General features: G+C 41.9%; 2 protein-coding genes across 2 annotated transcripts; both read right to left on the reverse strand.

Annotated features, from left to right (window-relative positions):
- Positions 1-5,102: 5,102 nt before the first annotated feature.
- LOC138845774 (olfactory receptor 7E178-like) lies at positions 5,103-5,990 on the reverse strand. The gene has a single exon (XM_089315580.1). The coding sequence runs from the start codon at positions 5,988-5,990 to the stop codon at positions 5,103-5,105; it is 888 nt and encodes a 295-aa protein (XP_089171706.1).
- A 2,132-nt stretch (positions 5,991-8,122) lies between these two features.
- LOC127489338 (olfactory receptor 7E24-like) lies at positions 8,123-9,103 on the reverse strand. Its single transcript, XM_089315581.1, has one exon. It carries the CDS (start codon positions 9,101-9,103, stop codon positions 8,123-8,125), a length of 981 nt encoding a protein of 326 aa, XP_089171707.1.
- Between the last annotated feature and the right edge of the window lie 10,330 nt (positions 9,104-19,433).

A 19,433-nucleotide genomic window follows, 5' to 3' on the forward strand; every position in this document is an offset into this window, starting at 1 on the left:
ATATATATATATATATATATCTTCTATTGTTCCTGCTGTATGGTAAATAGTTGTGTAAATGTACTGAGTCACTCTGTAAGGAACCAGGGTAAAAGGAAAGCAGTATTTCCACTGGTTCTTGTCACCTGGATTATAAAATTTGGAGCTCATCTGTCCAGCTGTCCAAACTACCCTGCTGGCCCACATATGAGGAAACAATGATTCCAACAATCCCTCCTGCAGCCTCTGTGTCCCACAAAATTCACTGGGTGGGGCTCTCTTGCTTTGGCCCATGGGTGGACAAATGAGAATGCATTTCCGTTCCATGCCCAGTGAGTAGAGGGCTGAGGCTGTCTCCTCAGTACTGTTCAGGACACAGTTGGGTCTTGGCCTCCCAAAACAGATGAGTCCAGTAATGGATACACATCTATGATTTTTGTTGGACTGGGGCTAGCAGTCCTTTTAAATTTTTCATTCATTCTTATGTACCTGTAAGGCAGAGATACAAAGGTAAGATAATGATAAATTATCAGAGAATGATAAAACCCATCTTGTAGTCTACTCCCCAGGCGCCCCCAATACCTAGGGCAGGGCCAGGACTAACCCAATGCAAAGAAGTCAGTGTGGGTCTCCCACATAAGTAGAAGGAACCGAATACTTGAGCCATCGTCTGCTGTCTCCCATCAAGTGCATTTGCAGGAAGTGGATTAAGAAGCAAATCTGCAACACAAACCTAGCACCTCAGTACAGGATTCAGGCATCACTGTGCTAAATGCAAATCCCTGGGAGCGGAGTACTGAAAGTCTAAAAGCACAGCCTAATTTGATGCTCATGTGATCTTGAACACTTTAAGTGCTAACATCTGTATGCACTGAGGTTATGCAATGACCCGGCTGCCTTTCAGCAGAACACCCATAAAATCATCATGCTCTCAGATATCTGCCGCACAACTGTCTCTGTCTTTGTACTGATAAAGTTTCTACCCATACTGCTTCGTGATGTATCCACAGCCAACTAGTCCAAAGAGGTCATCTTGGTTTCTTTTTTATCCACCAGAATCTCCCAACATCACAACAGGCTGTAGCCATTTTGTGGCAAAATTCACAAGTGATTCCAGCAGTGTATGATTTTTGTGCATCATGTAGTTCTCATTTTGCTACAGAATGTATTTTCTTTAGATTTTTTTAATGAGTGTCATCAATTCATTAGTGGTTAATAAAATACGATGTGGGACACAGTGCTATCAGTAACACAAAGGAATAGGAAGTCCCAGATCTTCGTTTCACCCACAGAGTCCTGACTTAACATACATGGGCCAACATGGTCCAAATTATCTGTAAGAGCTCCACAAGCTGGTTAAGGCTTTACATCATGCCCAGATGAACACAAAGCCAAAAGGTACTTCCTCACAGTGGGTGGCAGCATTCTTTGTGTTTGTCAGCCAAGGGCCTGCCAGTGCCAGAAACACCATCTCAGGATAAGCAGAAACCCCCCAACTCCTAGCATCTGTCTTGGAAGGGAAAGAGAAGATGTGTTGTCCTCTCAGGGGCTACCTGAGGAAGTGCATTATACCTTGCCTGACTTGGAGTTCTAATGGAAATGGCAGTGGCCTATGGGTATCAGATTAGGAGCCACTGAGAACTATGGAAAACACCTAGTTATCCTCCCAGAGCAACTTCAGTACCAGAAGCAAGACACCAGGCAGAGATGATGATGTGCTCTTGAAAACAACTATAAACACACACAGCCCAGAGAAGGTGCCTCCCAGCAAAAGTTGGAGAGTCCCCAACAATCTCCATGAAGGTCTTTCCCCATATGAATCCAGTCCAGAAAACTTGGGGCAGGTGTTTTCCCAAATGATCACATCTAACCAGAGAACAAAAGGAATGCATAGAAACTGGGAAATATGACCCAAAGGAACAAATTGCTTCATCAATATAAGTTACTAAACCCTCTTTAAAGATATGGAGAGTGGCCGGCACGTGGCACACTACGTTAATACTCTGCCTGCAGTGCAGGCATCCCATATGGGTGCCAGTTCTGGTCGGTTGCCTCTCCTCGGATCCGGCTCTCGGCTGTGGCCTTGGATAGCAGTAGAAGATGGTCCAAGTGCTTGGGCCCCTACACCCACATGAGAGACCAGGAAGATGCACCTGGCTCCTGGCTTCAGATTGGTGCAGCTCCAGCCATTGCAGCCATTTGGGGAGTGAACCAATGGAAGGAAGACCTGTCTCTTTCTCTCTCACTGTCTTTAACTCTACCTGTCAAATAAATAAATAAAATCTTTTAAATAAAATAAAGATATGGAGATATTTGATTTTTAAACAAATTCAAAATCATCTCAAAGATTGTCAGCTAGCTAAATGATGACACAAAGAGATCAACTGTACAACCAGAAAAAAAAGGAATAAATGAAACAAGTATATATACAACTTTTAACTCTTAAGACTCAGCTTTTCACTCTGGCCTCAGAATCAGCCCTAAAGGCATTTGGATCTGGCTGAAAAGCCCATGAGAGTATTTTAGGCATGGAAAGCCAAGACACTCTGGCAAAAAAAGAAAAAGAAAAAGAAAAAGAAAAAAAAAACCTAAATGAAAGATCTCTGTGTGTGAGATCCCAGTGGAAAGAACAGTTCTTCAAAGAAGGAAGTACCTTTCTCTGTAGGGAGGAGAGAACTTCCACTTTGACTATGACCTTGTCTAAATAAGATACGAGTCGGAGAACTCAAAAGGCTCCCATAGCCTTGGAAACTCATGACTGGAGCATAGGGAGATTAATGATGCCATGAACAGGAGTGTCAATTTGTAAAGTCAACAACAGGAGTCACTGTGCACTTACTCCTCATGTAGGATCTCTGTCCTTAATGTGCTGTACATTGAGATTTAATGCTATAACGAGTACTCAAACAGTATTTTTCACTTTGTGTTTCTATGTGGTGCAAACTGTTGAAATCTTTACTTAATGTATACTAACCTGATCTTCTGTATATAAAGAAAATTGAAAATGAATCTTGTTATGAATGGAAGGGGAGAGATAGTGGGAAAGGGAAAGGTTGCAGGTGGGAGGGAAGTCATTGGGGGGGAAGCCAATGTAGTCCAGAAGCTGTACTTTGGAAATCTATATTCATTAAATAAAAGTTTAAAAAAAAAGAAAAAAAAAGAAAATAAAGGTAACAAACTATAAAAAAAACACAAATTTTGGAGATAAAGAATACAATAACTAAGTTGGAACATTCTATAGAGTGTTCAATAGCAGGTTCAAGTACAACAAAGAATCAGTGAACTTTTGGACTTTTCAAATAATTTATTTAACAGTTATATCTATATTTTTAACACTTTATTTCAGAATAGTTTTAAATATACAAAAGTCGTGAGTCCCCATATATCCCTCATTCTACTCCCCCTATTACATCACATGTTAATATCATTGTTACAGTGAACCACACCCATCTTCCCCAATTATTTTTAAAGCTTTATTTATTTATTTATTTGAAAGAGTTAACAGAAAGAGGAAGAAACAGAGAAAGAGATCTTCCATTCACTGGTTGGCTTCCCAAATGGCTGCAATGCTTGGAACTGGGCCAGGCCAAAGCCAGGATTCAGGAGCTTCTTTCAGATCTCCCATACAGGCACAGGGGCACAAGCACATGGGCCCACCTCCACTGCTTTCCCAGGTGCATTAGTAGGGGGCTGGACTGGAAGTGGAGCAGCCAGGGCTGAAACTGGCACCCATGTGGGATGCCGGTGTTGCAGGCAGCAGCTTTACTCGCTGTGCCACAGTGATGCCTTTTCCCCTATCTTTTCATCCTGAACACTTTCACTTATTCCATGATTCCCAACCTCCAGTAATCAACATTTTTGTTAAGATTCAGAATTTTTTATTTAAAATTATCTACTCACAGGAACAAAAGAAAAATAATGAAGTAAATAAAACTAGAGGGATGTATGGGATACCATAAGGAGATATGCCCTATGCCTTATATTCCATATGCCTTAGGAAAATTACACAAAAAATTAGGAAATGGAGTATGGTAGAGAGCCATTTTTAAGAAACAGTGACTCCTATTTGGAGCTTCCTACATTTCAAGAAGTAAGTCCATATACACATTATGAAAGCTCAGTTAACTCCATTAAAATAAATCCAAAGAACTACCACTAAGCCAAATGATAATCAAAATATCCATGTTGCAGAAAAAGAGAATCCTGAAAACAGCAAAGGAGAAGTAACTTATCACATACAATGAAGCTCTAAAACACTACAGACTTTTCAGATTATCTCTAGGGTACCTTAAAATTTCTCACGCCAGGGCCAGGAGCTGTGGCAAAGTGGGTTAAGCTGCTGCCTGCAGCTCTGGCATCCCATATGGGTGCCAGTTCAAGTCCTGTCTGCTCCACTTCTGTTCCAGCTCCCTGCTAATGCACCTGGGTAAGCAACAGAGGATGCCCCAGGTGCGTAGGCCCCTGCCACTCATGGGGGTGACCAAGAAGAAGCTCCTGACCCTGGCTTAGGCCTGGCCCAGCCCTGGCCATTGCAGCCACTTGGGGAGTGAGCAAGTGGATGAAAGATCTCCCTCTCTATCACTACTCCCCAGTCGTGCATGTGTGTGTAACTCTGCTTTCCAAATAAATTTCACTTCAGCCTTCACAGAAGTCAAAAAAATCAGAATCTCTAGTGGGAAGACCCAGGCCTGAGGTTAGGTGAACAACCCTGGTGGTCCATTAAAAAAATGGAGCAGTGATAGGGATCCACACTGAAAACCAGCACAAATAAGTTAGATAGGTTCAAAATGGGATGAAACATGCAGAAGAATTATGGAAAAGATGTCAACTTGAAAAGTTCAGAAAGGGTTGTTCATTTGACCAGGATTCATGGATCATCCATAATAAACTGCAGAGAGTTTTGCAGAGCTAAAGTAGGATTCAGGCATGCAATGGTTAAGATGTATAAAAAATCTGTAATACTCTCCATTCAAAATGGCAAAGGAAGCAATATTCAGACACAAAATTTAGAGAGACGAGAGCCTCATACATCATGTAGTTAGAGGTGAGACTTGTACTTCTAGATGCTTAGTTTTGCTTCCTTTTTCAACCTGCAGTCCAAACACATGGCACAAGGACAGAAATTAGGCTGTGTTGCTGAGGAGCTTCTGTATGGCTCTCTTCAAGTCCCTGTTCCTCAGGCTGTAGATAAAGGGGTTGAGCATGGGGGTGACCAGAGTGTACACCACTGAAGCCCAGGCACCCTGCCCCGGAGAAAGTGAGAAAGTTGAACTGAGATAAACTCCAAGGCCTGTTCCATAAAATAAGCAAACAACTGACACTTGAGAGCCACAGATAGAGAAGGTTTTGTACTTCCCACCTGGTGAGGGGATTCTCAGAATGGAGAACACAACGTTATAGTAAGAGAGGAGGATCTCTGAGATAAGGAGAAAACCATAGATGATGCCAACAAGATATGTGAATACATCATTGGTGAAGGAATCGTAGGGAGTCAGGCTGAGAAGCTGAGTAGGCTCACAGAAGAAATTAGAAATTTCCACTTTCTTAAAGCAGGAATCCCTTAAGACCATCAAATTCTGCAGCAGGGAATACAGAAGGCTGGCCCCAAAGGACACCAAAACTAAGAAGCCACAGCGGCCAGGATTCATGATGGCCTGGTAATGCAGGGGGTGACAGATGGCAACAAACCGGTCACAGGCCATCACGGTCAGAAGCAAAGCATCCATGCATCCACAGATAACAGAGTGAGACATCTGCATCAGGCAGCCCACATAGGAGATGACTGTGCTGTGAGTGTGGATGTCCACAATCATCTTGGGAACCATGGTGGAGGTGAAACCCACATCAGCCAAGAACAGGTTGCAGAGGAAGAAGTATGTGGGGGAGTGGAGGTGGGAGTCTGAGCTGACAGCAAGGATGATGAGCAAGTTCCTGAGCACCATGACCAGGTACATGGACAGGAACAGCCCAAAGAGGAGTGGCTGCAGTTCTGTCATCTCTGAGAAGTCCATGAGGTGGAATTCAGGGACACATGTGACATGTTGTGTTTCAATATAACCTGGGAATCTTTGAAAAGAAAATAACATTAGTATAGGAACAAATGGCTCATGGCCTGTGCCTATATTTTCAACTCAACCCATTATGGGTATAGCACATGAGTAACTCTAAGGTTCTTAGAATAAGAGCTGAGGTTCTGTCCTGAGGACTGGCAAGAAGACAGGCACGGGAATGGGCCAGCTAACCCCTGTGGCACCTCCGGTGATGGAAAGCGCAGGAACAATTCCCACTGGATGGACTGAAAACCTGAAGGGTGGGAGGCACACGCTATTGCCTCGTTCAGTGTTTGGGCAGGGACGGCATTGTGGTGCAGCAGGTTAAACTGCCGCCTGCCACCTGGTATTTCATCTCGGCACCAGTCGAGTCCAGGCTGCTCTGCTTCTAATCCAGCTCCTTGCAAATGCACTTGAGTAAGCAGTGGAAGGTGGTCCGAGTGCCTGGACCCGTGACACTCACATGGGAGACCAGGATGGACTTGCAGGCTCCTGGCTCTGGACTGACGTAGCCCAGCCATTGCAGCCTTATGGGCAGTGAACCAACAGACAGAAGATCTCTCTGTGTCTCTCTCTGTGTCTCTTTGTGTGTGTGTGTCTCTCTGTGTGTGTCTCTGTGTGTGTGTGTCTCTGTGTGTGTCTCTCTGTCTCTCTGTCTCTCTCCCTTTCAAATAAGCAAACCTTCTTTAAAACAAAACTAAGGTTCTCACCTGCCAGACATACTGTGTGAAACCCAGGAGAGTTATGTTGGCACAATAAAATAAGACATTTGCTGTTTTTCCCTCACACGAAGAAGTTCCTTTTTAGTTGTGAAAATTTATTTTATTTGAAAGGAAAAGACTGAGATTAAAAGAGCAATGTTGTCCATCCTCTGGTTCACTTCCTAAATGCCCACAACAGCCAAGGCTGGGCCAGGCCAAAGCCGGAAGCTAGGAACTCAGTCCATGTCTCCCACATGTGTGGCAGGGACCCAACTGCTTGAGCCATCACCTGCTGCCTCCAAGGATGCACATTAGTAGGAATTCAGATTCAGAGTGGAGCTAAGATAAAAAACCAGGCCCCACAGTATAGGATACAGACATCCCACATGGCACTAACACCCACCTCAAATTATGAGTGTCATCAACAGAAATGAGAAGACCCTAAATTCTGCCTCTTTTGTGCTTATGAGAAGACTGATATTGAAAACTGGCTTGATTTCTTGAGCACATGAAAAAAAAATTACGATTTATTTATTTTATTCAAAAGGCAGAGTTACAGAAAGAGAAGGAGTGACAGATCTTCCATTCACTGATTCACTCCCCAAATGGCTGCAACAGCTGCAGATGGGCTAATCCAAAGCCAGGAGCTAGGTGCTTCTTCTGGGTCTCCAACATGTATGCATGAGCCCAAGCATTTAGGCCATCCACCGCTGATTTCCCAGGACATTAGCAGGAAGCTGCATCGGAAGTGGAGCAGCCAGGACTTGAACCAGCACCCTATGGGATGCCAGTACTGCTGGCAGAGACTTAACCTAACATGCAACAGTGCCACCCTCTGTGCACATTTTTAAATACTCCCATCACAGCTCATCCTCTACCTTTTGCCCCATGTCATGATGTATTCATCAGTCAAGAAACAGAAACAAATCCAGTTATCATAATGGAGAGAACAGAATATGGGCAATGGGTCCAATAGCTTCTGCAGGACAAAGGCAAAGAAGGAAAAACGTCTGAACAGAAATGGTAACTGAAGAGGCTCTCTCCAACACTGAGGCCTTAGTGGGAGAGAAGAGATGAGTGAAATGCACCACACTTCCAATGTAGTTAAGGTTAGTGACCATGAGTGATGTTTTATTAAAGAAAGGTGGAAAGTAGAGTAGTGATTTTTAAGAGCTCCAACCTGGGGCCTGCACAGTGACACAGCAAGTTAAAGCCCCAGCCTACAGCGCTAGCATCCCATATGTTGAGAGGAACGGTTGTGGAAAGAGAAGCCCAAAAGACATGGAGATGATGATAGATGCCTTCACATGCTGTGACCTGAGGACTGATTCTGGACTTCTTGGAGCTGTCCATTTCAGTTCTAGGAGCACAAGGATGGCAAGGGCAGTGAGATTAGCTTATTCTGTTGACAGTTCTCTGCAGAGCTCTCTTGATGTCCCTGTTCCTCAGGCTGTAGATGAAGGGGTTCAACATAGGGGTGACCAGGGTGTACATCAGTGAGACCACAGCACTCTTTCTGGAAGAGGTGGAGAAGGATGCACTGAGATACACACCTAAACCTGATCCATAAAATAAGCAAACAACCAACAGGTGAGAGCCACAGGTGGAGAAGGCTTTGTACTTCCCGTCTGGGGATGGGACTCTCAGAATGGAGGACACGATTTTATAGTAAGAGAAGAGGATCCCTGAGATAGGGAAAAACCCAAATACAATACCAATAAGATATATGACAATGTCATGTTTGAAGGTGTCATCACATGTAAGATTGAGAAGCTGAGAAGGGTCACAAAAGAAATTAGAAATTTCAGCTGTCTTGAAGCAGGTAACTGGTAATAATATCAAGTTGTGCAGCAGGGAATAGAAAAGGCTAGCCACAAATGACACTGTAACCCAGAAGCCACAGCGGTGGGGGTTCATGATGACCTGGTAATGCAGTGGATGGCAGATGGCGACAAACCGGTCATAGGCCATCACAGTCAGAATCAAATCATCCATGCATCCACAGATGAGAAAGAGAGACATCTGTGTCAGGCAGCCCACATAGGAGATGACAGTGCTGTGAGTGTGGATGTCCACAATCATCTTGGGAACCGTGGTGGAGGTAAAACCCATGTCAGCCAAGGACAGGTTGCAGAGGAAGAAGTACATGGGGGTGTGCAGGTGGGTGTCAGAGATGATGAGCAGGATGATGAGCAGGTTCCCAAGCACCGTGACCAGGTACATGGACAGGAACAGCACTAACAGGAGAGACTGGAGGGTTGGATCCTCTGAGAAGCCCACGAGATGAAATTCTAGGACACATGTCAGATTTTGTGTTTCAACAGAGCCTGCACTCCTTCTGGAAAAGAAGATAGGGATGGAAAAAGGAGACATGGGCACACAGCTTGCATATAGTTTTTCTGTATATAGTTTTAATTCAGCTAATCATGGGTATAACATCAGGGTAACTCTAAGGTCCACAGAAGAAATATAATTAAAAGAATGTTTTTAGAGCAACTTTAAAAAGTTAGGAAACCCAGAATATTAGACATACCTAGTCCATGAACATAGTCAAATGCAACCAAGACTTCTAACAAAAAAGAATAGGAAATGCCCCTTTGTCTTCAAAGATAATATTCTAAATAAGGGTAATTAAGAAGCAGTTAAATATACCTTATCTTAACAATGATACAAATTCCATTGACTTAAGTGCGCTCTAAATGACAAGACTGTGTTTTGTCAACACTAACTTAATGTTGATCGTTCATGATAGGAAGATACTGTTTTGTGTTAGTTACCATTCAGAGGTTTCATCATTCTCCAGTTTTCTGCTTTCCCTTTTGTATCTCCTTTTTGTTTAATAGGAAAACACACAGAGAGACATGGACAGGGAGGGAGAGGGAGAGAGAGAAAGAAAGCAAGAGCACCCATCCATTGATTCACTCCTTAATGCTTACAATGTCTTTGGATGGACTACTACAGAAGCTGGGAGCTGGAAATTGATCCAGGTCTCCTACATGGGTAGCAGTCACCCATGTACTTTAGTCATCACCACTGCCTCCCACAGTCTGGGAGGAAGCCAAGTAATGAACAATAGCCAGGAATCAAGCTCAGACACTCCCTTGTGGAGGGGGTATCTTAACCATGTTGTGTGCCCACTGTTGTGTGTCTGTCTCCCATGTGATCCATAACTTCTATCCTGGTCACTGGTGGGGGTCAAATTTTGATAAATGTGGTTTAGATAAGTGCACATAATCATACAAAAATCAGTGATCAAGTGTAACTTTAGTGTATTCTGCACCTGTCAGTGATCAGAAATAAGGATTTTTTAAAAGAAATGTCTGAATTTTTCAAAAGCTTGAACAGGTAATTTTTGTATTTGCCTCAAGATCTCAGTAAATTATCTTGTGTTTGAAAGGTGTATCTTATTTAAATATTTTAAATTTTTTCTTTTTTCTTAGCAACCTGGTGATGCTGCTTTACAATTTTTATGATCATAAACCATCTTATTCAAAGTTAAAGTGTTTGGTATCAGGGAGGGCACAAAGTCAACTTTGAGTCCCAATCTTCCTATGCATAAAAAATATTTTCATATTAACCTTTCCTTATTCATGGGTTGCAATTCTGTAACTTTATCTGCCCTAAGAAAACTGTAGTTCATTATGGTAGCAGGAGATATTATGGTTGAAATCAGAAAAATGCAAAACAGAGAATTCCAGGAAGTAGTGCAAACATACTTGTGCAGATTCTTCATCCGTGAAATGTATTTTTGCCCTACAAGACTGTTTCAAGGAAGTTTTCTTAAATCTTTTTATTTTTCTTTATTCATTTTTTCATCTTATTTGAAACAGAGGTATCTTTCCTCCACTGCTTCACTCCCCAAATGCCCACAAGAGCTCAGGCTGAGGCTGGAGCCCAGAACTCCATCCAGATCTCCTATGTGATGTCAGAAACCTGAGTACTTGGGCCATCATCCGAGTCTGTCATGCATATTAGTAGAAAGCTTGGTCAGAAGCAGAGTAACTGGGACTCAAACCAGGTACTCCTCTAGGAGATATGAGTTTCCCAAGCCGAGGCTCAACCAACTGCACCACAATGCATGCTCCTTCATGTCAGTATTAGTTTGTGCATCTCTAAGTAGATTTCTTTAAAACTCACATGAAAAGTATGTGTAGGTATCTAGTATACACACCTACTGCCCCTGAAACAGACTAGGATGCACTGAAGTTGAGTTTTCAGCCCCTCTGTGAAGTACATTCACTTCAAACATTTCATCTGCGTCAGATCTTGACCTGGGAGGGGGACATCATCTAATTTGTACGTATATTATTATGACAAGCTTTTGAAAATCTTTGTCCCTCTCTTCATATCACACAAGTGAGGATTTCTGGTTGAGTAGCAAAATTTGATGCATGTGTAGTTTTGTCCAACACCTGTTTGCTATTCAAAAAAAAACACATCTTTAATAAACCAACTATATATACTAACTATATATTTGATATAGCATCTATCTATATATATATATATATCAACTATATATTTGTATCATCAAATGTTTCTCTGTAATATCTAGTAGTACTCCTTTCATAATAACAAGAAATTTTATGTTGTGTGGGAAAGTTCTTTCTACTTGGCATAATATTTCTGCTTGCTGTATGGAAGGAGTGAGGAAATCAGCATCATTCACCTACAATACATGCCAACACATGTGTAAATCTCTCCACCTAACCATGATTGTATTGTCCACTGGACATAGGAAGAATAACACCCATATCTGTGTCAGGGTATCATCTAGGGGAATGAGAGCTTAAGCATGTGCTCATTGTGATTTTTCAAAATACAGATTCTGTAAGTGGAGAAATAGCAAATTGTTGATAAATGATGCTGGCAAAGGGTACTGGTGGCTGCAAGGACATCCAAATCTAGATGGTGCCTCAGCACTGGCACAAGAATTGCCTGCCCCCTTCACCTGTGCATTTATGCTAGATGTGAAACACATCTCTGCCTTGATTTTTGAATACTCAGAAACAAAGATTTTGCTGTAGATTCCATTAAGCGTCATTACAGGATCCATGTGTCCTTCACAGAGATGCAAACATGTGCTATTCCATGGTCTCTAGTTCTGTGGGACTTTCCTGAAAGGGGTCTTCAAGAAAGTACCAGTGGGTTAAAGCCACACTGATGGCGGCCAGTTATTGCGAGCCATGGAAGGGTCTACTAAACGTGTAACAGAGATCTTCATTGCTGATGCTTCCACTCTGCCAAGCAAGGTACAGAATTAGGGCAATCAGAAATGAAAGGGAGTGCATCATTCTCAAAAATACATGTTCACGGCCATATTGAAGCTTCAAAGCCTTTTTAGACATAAACTGTGTTTATTTTACAAAAACATCTGTAAAAAATTATAATGTATGGAAAATAATGTATTATGAAAAAAAATCTATGTGTGGATTTCAAAAGCAGTAATTCATATTTTTCATTCCATTTTTCCATGAACATTCCGAAGTCCTCTCATTGGAGGACAAGAGCTTTGTCAGCTCTGTGGATGAGGTCCCAACTCAAATGACAATGCTGACTCTCAGAGATGCCAACAACTTGGCGTGGAGCAGATAGGATTCAACACTACATTATCAGCATCTGAAATCTGATGTATTCAACTTCTCCATTATCTCTTCCTGCTTAGAAAGACTAAAGCAGAGCTCCAGTGATCTAAACTACAGGAAACTCTGAGGACCGTTGGTAATCTCTTGCCAGTTCTGTAGTCAGAAATGGAAACCAACACCCATTTTTAAGTCTCTGATTGAGAATACAGGAGTGATTACAAGAGTGGTGAGGAAGGAGGCAGAAGTGAAAGTCAGGTGTGGGGTCAGGAGAGCCATCTCCTCTGAGTTATTGTGGGCCTGGGCTCCTGTGGTCTTAGCCTTTGAGCTCAGCCACACTTCACCCATGACTGCCCACAATCGACAGAGAAGCCCATGGAAAGAGCACAGTGGACAGAAAGTGAAACTGCTGCTGGGGTCACCAGAGGGGTAGAGTGGCCGTGTGCCTGTGTCTGATTCAGATGCGGTTTCAGGGGCTGGTGCAGTGGTGTATTGACTAAAGCTACAGCCTGCAGCCCTGGCATCCCAAATGGACCACAGTTCAACTCCTCTCTGCTTCACTTCCAATCCGTTTCCCTGGTAACGCACCTGGGAAAGCAACATAAGATGATCCAAGTCCTTGGGCTCCTGCACCCACAAGAGAAACCTGGATGGAGTTCCTGGCTTCATCCTGGCACAGCCCCAGCTGCTATGGCCATCCCAGGAGTGAACCAATGGATGGAAGACCTTTCTCACTCTCTGCCTTTCTCTCTCTCTAACGTTCGAATAAAGTAATTCTTTTTTTTAAAGATGAGGCCTCAATTCATTGTACCTGATAACCAGATACAAGTCACAAAAATTTCCTGAGCTCCTCTGTGCAACAAAGCTTGCTATATTGTGCAGATGTAGTGAAATAGCCTACTTGCAATAGTTCAGAGCCTGGCACTTAGGAAGCCCTCAGTAATTGCTCACAATGTTATGGTCTCTGGCATCCTCATCATCACCTTTATGATCATGTTTCTGAGTTCAGGGGACAGTTTAGAGATCCATTTGCTGCTGTCATGAAGAGGATTCCAAAGGAGTGAGACTTAATACAGGAGGAAAGCCAAACTCTGAATGAGATATCTGGGACTCCTATGAGAAACAAGAACATAGACTTCACAGTCCTCTGGGCTGAAGCTTTGCTTATTGGTTCCCTCCCACAAGTCTATCCCAACTCTCACTTTTCTTCTGATGAGGAGAAAACAATGTTCCTAAGAGTCCAACCTCCTTCCCTGCTATCCCTCCACACTTACTGGGCTGCGCTGAGTCTCAACTGAAGCATGACCAAGGGTGACGGCTCCACTGCTCCTCACCTGCCTGGACTGCAATGGAGGGAAGCCTCAGGCTCTGCACTCAGGACTGGAGACAGACTCAGGCAGGGGCCTCCTGGTGCAGGTGCTCACAATCAGAGTGCAGCCACTATATTTCCACCAGGAAGGCCAAAGTATGAATGTGCTAGCTCATTATTAAGACCTTGGGTGCACAATGCACAGAGCTCCCAATTAGCCAGCCAGTCCATGTTACCCTAGTCCCTGAGGACTTCCCTATATTCATGGAAGAGGAATAGGAGAAAATAAGTGTACCTGGAACCTGTCCACAAGGAAGCTCACCTGTGCCTTTTGGTGCTGACATCCAAGTTGCAAAATCTTTACATAAAACTCAGCCTTCTGTTTTCAGTTTCACAGCTGAGTATGTGATTTTTTTTATGTCTCCCAATCCATTTTATTCATCATGAAACCTAAGGAGAATTGTATGTTGTATACTAATAATCAGATACTCTTTTCACTTTCTCAGTTAGCATTAGTCTCAAAATAGAGCTTCCTATTTCATTTCCTAAGCCTTTGCTTCAGTTTCTATTTTATGTCATGGGAACTGATGTGCTTTTTACTAATTTGAATGAGTCTTCATCTCCAGTTTGAGATTCTTACTGAATTATACTCATAGATTATAAAACTATTGATAGTTACATATTTCTTTGTCCTTATACTTCAATACTTCAGAAGAAGTAGGTGAAAAAGCATACTTCAAAAAGTTTGCAGAAAAATGTAATTAACTGAGAAGTTGATAATATGTATTTTCATGAACTTATAAAAGATCCTACATATGTACAAAAGCATCTCCAGTTTGTGTATTGTCATATAGTAGTTAGTAGTAGTGTGAAGGCAAAGCAGATTTCTGACTTAGATTTCTTGAATTGCCCCCAATGAACCAAGACTATAAACTTCAGGTGGACACTTTTCATTTTGGGGCTTGGTCAGTCCAGTTATTCCAACCATCCTACTGGTCTGGTATAGGAGGAAAAAATGCTTCCAACAGTGCCTCATGGGTCATCTGTATCCCATAGAACACACTGGGCTGAGCTCTCTTGCTGTGGGATATGACTAGGGAGTGAGGTCCCATTGCCCCATCATTCCCAGTAAGCAATAAGAGCTGAGGCTCTCTCCTTAGGACTGTTGGGAAGACAGCCCTGGGCCTCCCAATGTGGATGACTCTGGGAGTAATTGACACAAGCACAATTTTTACTGCATTAGTATCAGATTTTAAAAATTAACTATTCACTTGTATTTAAATGTAGAGGACAAAGGCAGACAAAGGGAGAGTTCTAGTCAGCAGGTCACTCCCCAAAAACCCACAGAACTTGGCCAGGCCAAAGCCAGGAGCTAAGAACTCAACCTGAGTCTCCCACACAGGAGGCAGGAATGCAATTGCTTGAGCCAAGATCTGCTGCCTCTCAACAAGCACTTTAATGGGAAGAGGGAACTGACAGAGGAGCCAAGAGTCAAACTCAGGTTCTTCAGTATGGGATGTGGGCATCCCAAGAGGAATCCCAAGTGCTCAGCCAAATGCCTGCCCTTGGCACCAGCATTCTGTGAGGCTGAAGACACAGGCTGATCTGTCCTCCTGTGTGCTCTTGAGCACTCTGAGATGTACAGTGCTTTTGGTGGTGGTCTATGAGCACCACGGACTGTGACTACATCTCTGTGTCTCCAGCATATCAGACATCCTAGCAAACCATCATGCTCTCAGCCAAATTGTCCTGCAGGAGAGCATTTAGAAAGGCAGGTTTTGTCTGCCTCGTGTATTTATTCCTATTCCACCATACTTCTCCATGGTGTATTCCAGGTCATATAGTTCAAATAAGTGACCCTGCTTTCTCCTCTTCCAGAAGAATCTCTCCAGTGCCATCACAACCAGGGGCAGCCATTCTGGGTCCAAATGCACCAGATGTTCCCAGCGGCTTCTGATGTTTGCTTATCACTTAAGTGCTCATTTCACTCCCAATTGTATTTAGATTTTTGCAAAATTTTAAGGTCTACAACTTTCATGTATTTCCTATATACAGATTCAACAACATAGTGATACTTCCCACCCTAGCCTCCTCCCTGCCCATACTCCCACCCTTCTTCCTCTTCCCTCTCCTATTCTCATACTTATTTTTTACATGATCTATTTTCAGTTAACATTATACCATAAGATTTACTCTATACTCTGTAAAGAGTTCAACAAATATAAAGAAAAAAAAAAAAAGCACTGTTGCTCAACAGTTGAGACAAGGGCTGCTCAAAAGCATTGCATCTCAAAGTGTCAGTTTCACTCCTATTGATTACCTTTTATGGGCTCTCTTAGTTAACACAGATCAGGAAGAACGTGGTATTTGTCTTATTGGGACACCCTCATTTCACTAAGTATAATGGTTTCTAGTTGTATCCGTTTTGTTGTAAATAACAGGATTTTGGTATTTTTTAACCACTGGTGTTATATTTCATAGTGTGTACACACAATAATTTCCTTATTGAGTCTTGTGATGATGGACATCTGGGTTGATTCCATCTCTTAGGTGTTGTGAATTGAGCTGCAATGAGCATGAGGGTACAGATAATTCTTTCATATGCTGATTTCTTTTGGTTTGTTTAAATTCCCAAGAGTGGAATGGCTAAATTATATGGTAGGTCTATATTCAGATTTCTGAGGTATCTCTATACTGTCTTCCACAGTGGCTATACCAGTATATATTCCCACCAACAGTGGACAAGGATGCCTTTTGACCACATCCTCACCAGCATTTGTTGTTTGTTGATTTTTGTATGAAAGCCGTTCTAACTGGGGTAGGAGATAGAACCTCATTGTGGTTTTGATTTGCATTTCCCTGATGGCTAGTGATCCTGAGCATTTTTTCAAGTGTCTATTGGCCATTTGAATTTCCTCTTTTGAAAAATGCCAGTCTAGGGCCCAGCACTGCAGCACAGTAGGTTAACCCTCTGCTTGTGGCGCCAGCATCCCAAATGGGTTCTGGTTATAGTCTCGGCTGCTCCTCTTCCAATCCAGCTCTCTGCTATGGCCTGGGAAAGCAGTAGAAGATGGCCCTAGTCCTTGGGCCCCTGCACCCACGTGGGAGACCTGGAAGATGCTCCTGGCTCTGGCTTTGGATCGGCACAGCTCTGGCCATTGTGGCCATTTGGGGAGTGAACCAATGGATGGAAGACCTTTCTCTGTGTCTCTTCCTCTCACTGTCTGTAACTCTACCTGTCAAATAAATAAATAGATAAATCTTGAAAAAAAAAAAAAGAAAAATGCCAGTCTAAGTCCTCTGCCCATTTCTTAGCTGGATTGTTTGTTTTGTTGTTATTGAGTTTCTTGAGTTCTTCAAAATTCTGGATATTAATCTTTTATCTGTTGCATAGCTTGCAAAGAATGTCTCCCATTCTGTCATTTGCCTCTTCATGTCGCTGAGTGTTTCTTTGGCAGAGGAGAGAATTAGTCTATTTTTGCTGTGATTCCTGTGCTTCTTGTGTCTTTTCCAAGAAGTCTTTGCCTATGCCAATGTCATGCAGAGTTTCCCCAGTGATCTCTAGTAATTTGCTGGTATCGGGTCATAGATTTAGGTGTTTGATCTATTTTGAGTGGATTTTTGTGTAAGTATCTAGTTTCATAATTCTGCGTGTGAAAATCCAGTTTCCCCAGGACCATTGTTCAAGAGACTGTCCTTGCTCAAGAGATTGATTTTAGTTCCTTCATCAAAGATGTTGGTTGTAGATGCATGGATGATGCCTGGAGTGTCTATTCTATTCCATTGGTATACACATCTATATTTTTTCCAGTACCAGGTAGTTTTGATAATAACTGCCCTGCAGTATGTCTTGCAATCTAGCATTGTGATGCCTTTTTTGTGTTTGTGTTTGTCTTATAAAATTGCTTTAGCTATTCAGGGTCTCTTTTGTTTCCATATGAATGTTACCATCATTTTTTCTAGTTCTGAAAAGAATGTCCTTGATATTTTGATTGGTATTGCATTGAATCTGTAAATTGCTTTTGGTAGTATGGACATTTTGATGATATTGATTCTTCCAATTCATGAAAATGGAGGTTTTTCCATTTTTATCTCCTCTTCCATTTCTTTCTTGAAGGTTTTGTAATTTCTATCATAGAAGTCTTTGACCTCCTTGTTTAAATTTATTCCAAGGGATTTAATTGTTCTTGTACCTATTGTAAATGGGATTGATCTTAGAAGTTCTGTCTCAGCCATGACATTGTCTTCATATAGAAAGGCTATTCATTTTTGTGTGTTACTTTAGTATCCTGCCACTTTACAAACTCTTTTATGAGTTCCCATAGTCTCTTAGTGAGTCTTTGGTTCCCCTATCTATAGAACCATGTCATCTGCATGCAGGGATAGTTTGACTTCCTCCTTCCCAATTGGCATCCCTGTGATTTCTTTTTCTTGGCTAATGGCTCTGGTTGAAACTTTATTGAATAGCAGTGGTGAGAATGGGCATCCTAATCTGTTTCCAAATCTTAGTTGGAATGCTTCCAACATTTCCCATTCAATAAGATGCTGGCTGTGGATTTGTCATATATTGCCTTGATTCTGTTGAGGAGTGTTCCTTCCATACACAAGTTCCTTAATGTTTCCATCAAGAAAGGGTGTTGTATTTTATCAAATGCTATCTCTGCATCTATTGAGATCATTGTATGGCTTTTGTTCTTCAGTTTGTTAATGTGACATATCTCACATTTATTCCTTTTTGAATATTGAACCACCACTGCATACCAGGGATAAATCCCACTTGATCTGGGTGAATGATCTTTCTAATGTGTATTTTGTCGAGGACTTTTGCATCTATGTTCCTCAAGGATATTGATCTATAATTCTTTGTGGTATCTTTTTCTGGTTTAAGAATTAAGGTGATGTTGGCCTCATAGAAGAAGTTTGGGAAGATCCCCTTTCTTTCAACTGTTTTGATTATCTTGAATAGATTTGGGATTAATTCTTCATTAAATATCTGATAGAATTCAGCAGCAAAGCCATCTGGTCCTGGGCTTTAATTTATTGGGAGGATCTTATGGGATAACACAAGCACACTAGTATATGTATTGTGGGAGTTCCACAGAAAGGAGAGACAGAATGCAAGTGCACCAGTTTGAAGAGATAATGACTGAAATTGGAAACTTCCCAAATTTGAAGAAATAAGTGGACATACACATTTAAGCTCCATGAACCTCAATTATAATTAAACTACAAAAATCACAAAGAAAATCATGGAAACAGCAAGGGAAACATGAATCATCACATAAAATCAAGCTGCTAATGAAATGGCAGTAAAGTTTTCAGCTTATCCTGGGTGCTTGGAAATTTCCATACTCAGGACACACATCAGTTCATGAATCAGAACCTCTGGTAGTAAAATCCAGCCATCAGAATTTTTAAAGCTCCTTAGAGGGTTTCATAAAAAGGAGCAGTGATATGCATCCTCATGGATAACGAGGTCAAATAAGTTACAAGGATGAGAATGGAAATGTGAGTGGAAAGCACATACAAATTATGGAACAGATATCCATTTTAAATAACAAAAATGCAAAGTATATTTTCTTTTTCCAGGGTACCTGGATCATCCATAATGAACTACAGAAGGTACAATAGGTACAGTATGAGTCAAGTATGCAAGGGTAAAGATATAATGCTTCCATAAAGAAAGAGCAAAACAGGAAATCTCAGTTACAAAAGAAGATGAATGAAAGCCATGAGAGCCTCATGTGTGATGTGATGAGTCAAGTGAGATTTTAGTGTCTGGATGCTGAGTTTTGCTGGCTTTCCGATCTGTACT

This window comes from Oryctolagus cuniculus, chromosome 16 (genome assembly GCF_051225735.1).
Source record: "Oryctolagus cuniculus isolate XC-2025 breed Fujian yellow rabbit chromosome 16, ASM5122573v1, whole genome shotgun sequence".
NCBI classification, from domain to species: Eukaryota; Metazoa; Chordata; class Mammalia; order Lagomorpha; family Leporidae; genus Oryctolagus; species Oryctolagus cuniculus.

What these genes read in the sequence shown, in the direction of transcription:
- LOC138845774 (XM_089315580.1), bottom strand. Translation starts at nt 5,990, where the DNA reads ATGGACTTCTCAGAGATGACAGAACTGCAGCCACTCCTCTTTGGGCTG.
- LOC127489338 (XM_089315581.1), bottom strand. Translation starts at nt 9,103, where the DNA reads ATGTCTCCTTTTTCCATCCCTATCTTCTTTTCCAGAAGGAGTGCAGGC.